The sequence below is a fragment of the Condylura cristata genome, unplaced genomic scaffold (assembly GCF_000260355.1).
Source record: "Condylura cristata isolate star-nosed mole 26May11 unplaced genomic scaffold, ConCri1.0 scaffold00068, whole genome shotgun sequence".
Lineage (NCBI taxonomy): Eukaryota > Metazoa > Chordata > Mammalia > Eulipotyphla > Talpidae > Condylura > Condylura cristata.
In genome coordinates, this window is record NW_004567169.1 from 101796 (window position 1) to 109258 (window position 7463).

At 65.2% G+C, this 7463-nt stretch overlaps 1 protein-coding gene across 1 annotated transcript in view; it reads right to left on the bottom strand.

Annotated features, from left to right (window-relative positions):
- The window catches only part of TBCD (tubulin folding cofactor D), a 62613-nt gene extending 56282 nt beyond the window's left edge, over positions 1–6331 (bottom strand). The window contains exons 1-4 of the mRNA XM_012734732.1: positions 6195–6331; positions 5306–5407; positions 4163–4309; positions 3687–3742 (exon numbers count right to left, since the gene is read on the bottom strand). Of these exons, the coding sequence (XP_012590186.1) occupies positions 3687–3742; positions 4163–4309; positions 5306–5407; positions 6195–6314 (425 nt within the window). The 5' untranslated portion in view covers positions 6315–6331. The remainder of the gene's footprint in view (positions 1–3686; positions 3743–4162; positions 4310–5305; positions 5408–6194) is intronic.
- Positions 6332–7463: the final 1132 nt, after the last annotated feature.

Here is a 7463-nt window from a genome sequence, read left to right on the forward strand (position 1 = left end):
GCCCCGGGGGCCGAGCACATCAAGGAGCAGAAGCAGGAAAGACCCAGACATGAAGACGCCTCGAGAAGACCCGAACGTCGCCAAGCGCGATGAGCACCCTCCACGCAAAGACGTCCATTCCCCATCAAGGGGCAGTGGCTGGACGGCTGCAAACAGGGTTAAAGGTCAGAAGACAGCCACGCCGCCGAGCGCTGACCAAAGCCTCAGGGCGGTGGTGCTCGCCTCAGATGATCGCGCTCCCCATGGAACACGGCGGTGAGGGACGGCGCTGGACGGACAGTTGAGGGCCCGGGGCGCACGTGCAGAGCCGAGCCCCGGGGCGGGGCGGGGCGCGACGGTCGTTAACAGCAAGGCTGGCGCCAACGGTAACGCCCGAGGGCAACAACGGTGGAAGACACCCGGGGCAACCGCGGCCCGCGGTGCTCGGTGAGGCCCGACGGGCGGCGGGGAGCCCGACCCCCGGGGCCCGTGCCGGGCGGCACCGTCTCCGCAAGGCCGGGGAGGGTGACCGGCACCCCCCGCTCTTTTTGACCCGAGTGCCACAGGCTAGAAATGAGCTATTGGGAAGGAAACCGGGCCCGGCCTGGGGCGCGGCGGGTGAGAGCGCAGCACTAGAAGCTGAAGCCGCTCCAGCACGAGTGCGACCCCCGCCCCGGGCGTGACCCCAGGGCACTGCAGATCTCGCCCGTCTCCCCGCTGCTCCCCTCAGCGCTGCACTTCGTCAGTCGGCCTGTTCTGCTCCCCACTCTGTCTCTGGGGAGTCCTCTCACCCCATGCCTCTGGCCTGCACCCCAGCTCTGTGCGCATCAATAAGCAAATCTAAAAAAAAGGAAAACCTTTCCCGTGTGTAGACGAAGCACGCTGCTGAACAGCTCCTGGATCAGAGAAATCGGAAGCAGAAGTGGAAAGTCACTTCGCGCCGGGAGAACCTGGGACACGCGTGAAGCGGCTCCGCGACCCAGCAAAGCAGCCCGCAGGGAGCGCACGACAGCGCCACACCTGAAGTGCCCCGGAAAGAACACACGAAGGCCGGAGCGCGGAGAGAAAGGGCCCCCGGAGGCAGAGACTGGCGACAGGGGCACAGAAAGGGCGACACGGAGGCTCGAGCAAACTCAAACTCCTCCTGAGAAGGGGAAACCGGAAGCCTCCAGCGGCGAGGAGCGTGAACACCGACGCACGAGACCGCTGCGGACGACGCACGCAGCGCGCGACTCCTGAGCGCCACGGGCAGCCCCGGGACGGCGTCGCCCGGCCCGAGGACCACGCCAGGACACCGGGTCCCCGGGCAGCACCACAGTCCCGGCAAGCGCCAAACTCCAGTGCCGGCAGCGATGCGGGTGGGTGCCGGCAGGCCCCGGAGAGAGCTGGCGCCCGCCTTGGTCGGTCACTTCCAACGGCCAGAGGGCGCATCCCGGCGCCCGAGAGCCCGAGAGCCTGAGAGCCCGGCGCCGTCCGCAAGAGGCCGCGGGCTGCCCCGCCTCCCAGGCGGAAAGGCAAAGCCCGCGCTGGCCGAGGGAGGCCGGGGACGGGGCCTGGGGCCTGCCTTGGGGGCGGCCGCCCTGGCCCTGCTGGGCTGCTCCTGAGGGCACGAAATCGGCGCAAAAGCAAAGGCAGTGGAGGGCACTGGCCTGACTTAGAGAGACGCAGAGAAAGCACCTGACAAGAACCAGCCCCCGTTTCTGAAAAGCGCCCTGACGTGGCCGGGCCCTGCGCGAGGCCGGGGCGCATTGCCCTCCCCAGCGCGCCCAGCGCGCCCAGACCCAGGCGGCGAGGGATCGTCCGCCCGGCGCGGCCCCGGAGGCAGCCAGAACGCAGCGGGCTCAGCCCGGCGCCCAGGGCCCGCGCGTTCCAGTACGTAGGAAAGGAAACCGCTTCCTTCACGGGCGCCGAAAGGAACCAAATACAGGGCTGAGGGAGGAGGCGAAGGGCCGCCCCGGGGCGCCGAAGGCACGAGGGGCACGGGCGCAGGCAGGCTCCACGCCGTGACAGAGAACCGGCTCGGGAAGTGAGTTTCGCGCAGAAGTGACCTACAGGGCGAGTCGGTCCCCTCAAAGCACCACGATGGCCTCCGAAGAACCGGAAAACCTCGTAAAAGGTCTAGGCAGCCACGGAGGGCCCGAAGAGCCGAGGCAATTCTGGAAACAGACACGGCGGCTTCGCGTCCCCCGCTCTGTGCTGCCAACGGCCGAGCCGTCCACGGGGCGGGGGCAGCGTGCCGCGCCCAGGCAGCCGACGCTCAGCCCACACCCCGGAACAGCAGCACCTTGACCACGTCGCTGGGAGACCCGGAGACTCCACGAGAGGGGCTCACCTCACGCCAACCCAGGTAAGTTCCAATGGGCCTGGAGGCTTCCAAGTGAGACCTGCGCCTCAGAACGTGCCGGGCACGCTGAGAGACGTCCGTGACATATCGACACAGACGCTGCTGAAGACCTGACTCACAGCCAGGCGGTAAAAGCTAGATCGCTGTGATCCCCGCAAACTTAAGAGCGTTTACACAGCAAAGAGACAGGAGGACAGGAAAGGCCCCTCCGGAAGGGGGGCGCCCGCAGAGGCCGTGGGCGTGACCCCGAGCCGCCGCCCCGTGGGCAGACCCTCAGGCCGAGGCCCAGCAGGCCGCGGCTGCCTCTTGCAGCCACAGCTCAAGCCCAGGATGGTGCACCCTGCCCCGCTCCACCCCGTGAGACCCGAAAGACCCCAACAGCGAGTGCGGGAGGACGTGAAGGAAAGGGCGCCCCTGCTGGCGGCCCCCCACGGCGCCGGGCTGCCTCACCTGGAGACACCGAGTGGCTCAGACTCGTCCACGGGCGGGAGGGAGGCGCCCAGAGTGTCTACTCACCGGGGGACACGACTCAGCCAGAAGGAAAGACAATGCCGCCATCGCTGGCAAAATGGGCTGAATTCGAGGCAATTTCGTGTGGGGAAGCAAACGAGAAAGTGAAATACGTGACGCTGCTGAGCGGAAGACTCAGCACCGCGACCTACAGAAACGAGCAAGCTCTAGTCGACGACGCGGGGTTCCAGCGCGCAGGCGGAGCAAAGGCCCGGGGGGGCCTCACCCGCAGGACCCGGAACCCTGTCCGACCGCGCCGGTTCCGACTTGCGGGGCTACCACGCGGAGGCGCGCAGCCTCATCGAACTTCCCGCCTTCGGGTCCTGGATCTCGAGGGCTAGGTCAAGACTTTTTTACAACAGAGTGAAAATAAAATTTAACCTTGAGTTTCACATGCCAAAAAAAAATCACAAGTCAGTAACGTGATAGCTGGAAAATCCCAGGCAGCGTTTACAGGAAACCAGAAGTAGCGACGCAGACCCAGAACAGGGCTCGAACAACGAGTTACCGCGGGCTGAGAAGGGGGCACTGTGCACCCAACCCCAAAGAAATCCCGAACGGATCGATATTCCGTATCAGACATTAAAAGGCAGAAAGCGCATCAGCGCCGGAGAGCTGAGTCCGCTACAGACTGAAAGCTCACCAGGGCCCTGCCTTGACGTGACGGCACAGTGGAACGTCAAAGGCCACAGAGGCCCGAGCGCACAGCCAAGCCCACTGGCATGGAGGCGCAGAGGGCAAGGGTCAGCCCCCCACCCCCCGGGAGCGGCAGCGGGACCCCACAGTCCACGGAGGGCAGCAGCCCCAGCAGGGCCTCCAGGCAAAGCACTCCCCACGCGAGGCGGGCACTTACTTGGACACGAGGACGGCTGCTGCGTCTCGGGCCTTGTCGCTGACCACCAGGTAGCACTACAGGGAAGGGCGAGGAGAGGCCATTGGCCACGGCCAGGCCCCCCGCAACCCCATCTGAGCGGCTCCCCAAGAGCTCGCGATGGTCCCAGAAGCGCAGAAGCATCCACCCCGGCCAGGGAGGGACCCCAGGGCGGAGCAGGCCCTCCTGCCCAGGCTGTCCCTCAGCAGGGGGTGTCGGGGGGGACCGCTCTGCTCCCCACTCTGTCCCTGGGGAGTCCGACCAGCCACCCCCTGCACGTCTGGCCGCACCTAGCTTTTCTATGCGTAATTAAGTGGATGAGGCTAGAAACCAAACGCACACCCTTGCCTTCCCTCACCGCCCCAGAAAGCTCTCCTTGCCGGGACCGCCTCAGGGCACTTGAGCGACCGCAAAGCTGTGACCCCACCAGGGGCTGCTTGCTGGCACGACGCGTTTACCTCAGCTATCTGGAGAATACGGTCCATGATGGGCAGTCGCGTCTGTCCCGGCTGGGCAAGGAGGTTCCCGTCAAGGCGCGAGAAGTCGAAAGGGATCAGGCAGGTCACAGAGAGCCACAGCAAGAGCATATAGCGGGTCTCCCAGGTCTAAGGGATGAAAGACAGGGCTCTGAGGTAGGGCGGCGCTGACCAGCGCCTCACAGAGCGGCTGCCTCCGGGTAACTCGGCGCCCAGGGGGCCCTTCCCATACCGGCCCCGCAGAGCTGGGAGCAAGCCCTCCTCGGCCTCTCCCAGGTCTCGCCTGCGCCGCCTCACAGCCCCTCCTAGGACTTGGCTACCTCGCCAACAAAAGAACAGCAAAGTGGACCCTGGAGAGCAGCCGACTGGGCTGCTCCGTTAGCTCCGCCAGCGCGCAGCCAGCCTCGGGGAGGCAGGAAAGCGGATGACGGGCTGAACTGGAAAGCAGGACTTCAGACAAAGACGCTTCCAGTCAGGCACGCGGCCTCTGAGCGGCCACTACAAGACTCCTGCTGGCGCCTGCGTGGCCCCAGGGCAGGAGAGGCCGCGGAGGCAGGGCGGAGCCCACCTGATGGCGCACGGTGGCTCCGTGGCCAGCCTGAGAAGCTGAGACGGGCGCCCAGCAGGGCCTGCCTCCCTGAGAGCCAGGGTGGCCGAATCCGCAGCCAGACCAGGCCGGCCGCGAGGGGTATGCCCAGCTCGCCTCCTGCTGGAAGCAGGAGTTGAGGGACCTCGCGGCGGGCACCCCGCGAGCAGCGCCCAGCAGGAGCCGGGCACAGATGGCTCTTCACGCGGTCGCCACAACTCAGCTGGCTGCAGGGCCGCGACTCAGCCGACAGGAGGCTCTGGAAAGGCAAGTCCACGTGCCTGTTCTCTCTGCTGGGGATGGCCTTGGGACCCCAATGCAGTGACATTTCAAGTCAAAGAAAAACCAGAGCACGAGGGACTTATGCCCACACCATGGAGTGATGTTTTTTCTATAGGAAAGGCATGTTTTAGAAGAAGATAGCACGGCAGAGAAACAGCCCAAAGGACGACCAAGAGGGAATGACCCAGAGGCCTGAGATGACAGCTGGAGGGGAGGGGCACCCGCTGGCAGTCGCAGCGCGGGGTGAGGAGACTCACCTCATGGTCTTTGGGGCTCTGGTTGGCAAACATGTCTAAAACGGGCTGGACGTCGGCTACTTCATGAGGAAACAGGCGAAGAAATGTTTTATAGCCTCGAACCTACCAGATTAAAACAGACGCCAAGTCGCCTCATACACAGAAACTGAGGGAAAACGCTCATCCCGTCGCCGAGCCTGCGCCACCCGTGATCGAAGAGGCGCAGGACGCGGCGAGGCTAGCCCCGCTCTCCTCGCAGCCCGAGTCAGCCCATTGGCCGTGCTCCCCATGGTCCGTCCCCGCTGGGCTGCCATGTCACCTGTGGTCCGTGACAGACGTGTCACCAACGGCAAAGCCTCCCTTCCGCCCACACTCAAGATCCCAAGATCCTTTCAGAGGTCCCCAAAGCATTAAGGAACCCCTAAAATGCATTCCCTTGGGAGGGCCCCACCCTCCACCCTCCACATCAGAGGTAGGTGGCAGCTGGCCACCGCAGGCGCTGGCCACGGCCCCATGGAGGCGGCTCTGGCCACGGCGCAACAGCGAATGCCGGGGAGCAGGCCAGCACGAGGACACCATCCCCAGACCTTCCGCTCCGGCGCCTGCGGCAGCTTCCAAGGAGACACACCTGCGGCTGGCTGGGCAGCGCGCTCCGAGCCTACCCGCTCCGGGGAAACTGCTCGGAATCAGAGCCCCTGCCCGGCGGCTGCCGGCCCTCCCTTTCCGCCCAGTGCCGAACCCATTCATATATGGGGGCCAAACTTCTCGGGCTCTTTCCAGCGAAGCCCACCTGGATCACTAAGTCCGACCCCCAACGTATGATTAAAAAGCAAAACGGGAACCACACTTGCCTGAGAAGCCTCATTCCCTGAAATGACGGCTCAGGCCAAGTACATTAGAAAGACGCTACCTTGGTGATGATGTAGAGGAATTTAAAAGCCAGATGGACGAGGTCGGCCGGAGAGGTCTCATCCTGCACCAGACCCAACAGCAGGTTCATCATCCATTCTAGAGAGAACAAACGGAACATCTGCTGTACAGGGAAGCATCTGTTACACTGAAATAAAATTCCGGAAGAAAGCGGCCTTCAAAACGTAACCGGTTCAACGGCAGCAAACGTGCGTCGTCCGAACACCGACAGAGCAAACGTGCTGACGTTTTCACCCTGGCAGCTTCCAGAGTGTATCAGCTAACACGACGCTCACTCTCCATCCGCAAACGCAGGGAAGGGCCTCCCCGAGGGGGCAGGGGCGGGTCAGCCTGCCAGGGAGGGACCCCCAGGGCAGCAGGCCCCTTCGGTCCCCCCCCGCTGCCCCTCAGCAGTGTGTTTCACTCAATCTGCCTGTCCTGCTCCCCGCTCTATCTCTGGCGGACTCTCACGCACCCCACCCCACCCCGCACCTCTGGCCGATCCCCCAGCTCCGTGTGCATAAATAAATCTTTAAGGAAAAAAACGCCAGAGAACGGATGGCACAGTAGTAACAGCCTGTGTGCTGAGGTGGGGGGGGAGGACGGACGGCCCCCGGCGCAGCTGCGCTGGCGGCATCGGCGCATGGATGAAGCCCCAGGGAGGGAGCGGCAGAGGCAGGAAAAATATCTTCAGAAACAACCAAACTTTTCCCAAACTTAGAAGCAGACCAAGCCCTCGTCCAGGAGTCACCCAGCCCCACGCCGGCAGCGCTGAGCGCGCCGGACCAAAGCATCAGGGAGCTGCGTGGCTCGCCCGCTGCCGAGAAGCCAGAGGGCGGGCGCGGCGGGCAGGGCGCGGGCGGGAGGCCGCAGACAGAGTGGCCAAGGGCGCCGGCCCCGCGCCCGCACAGGGCAGAAGCCGGTGGCGCCCAGCGCTTGCCCACCAGCGTCGCGGCCGCGCAGAAGATTCTCGCAGCAGCAGCCCACTCAGAGACCACAGCAGCTGGCGCTGTCAGCAGCCGCTGCGTGCCGCAGCGAGGACCCCCACGCAGACCTCTGGCGCTGCCCCTCAGCAGGTCCACTCCGCCCGCCTGCTCGGCGCCCCCGGGGCGGGGAAGCCCCCCAGGGGCACGCAGGCTGCCCAGGCAGTCAGTCTCTGAAAGAAAGCAGCGAGGCAGGCCGGAGGACGCCGGGCGAGCGCCGAGGCGCATTTGGGGAGGAGAGTGCCCAGGCGCGCATGGTCAGGCGGGGCGCGGGCCCCACGGCACGC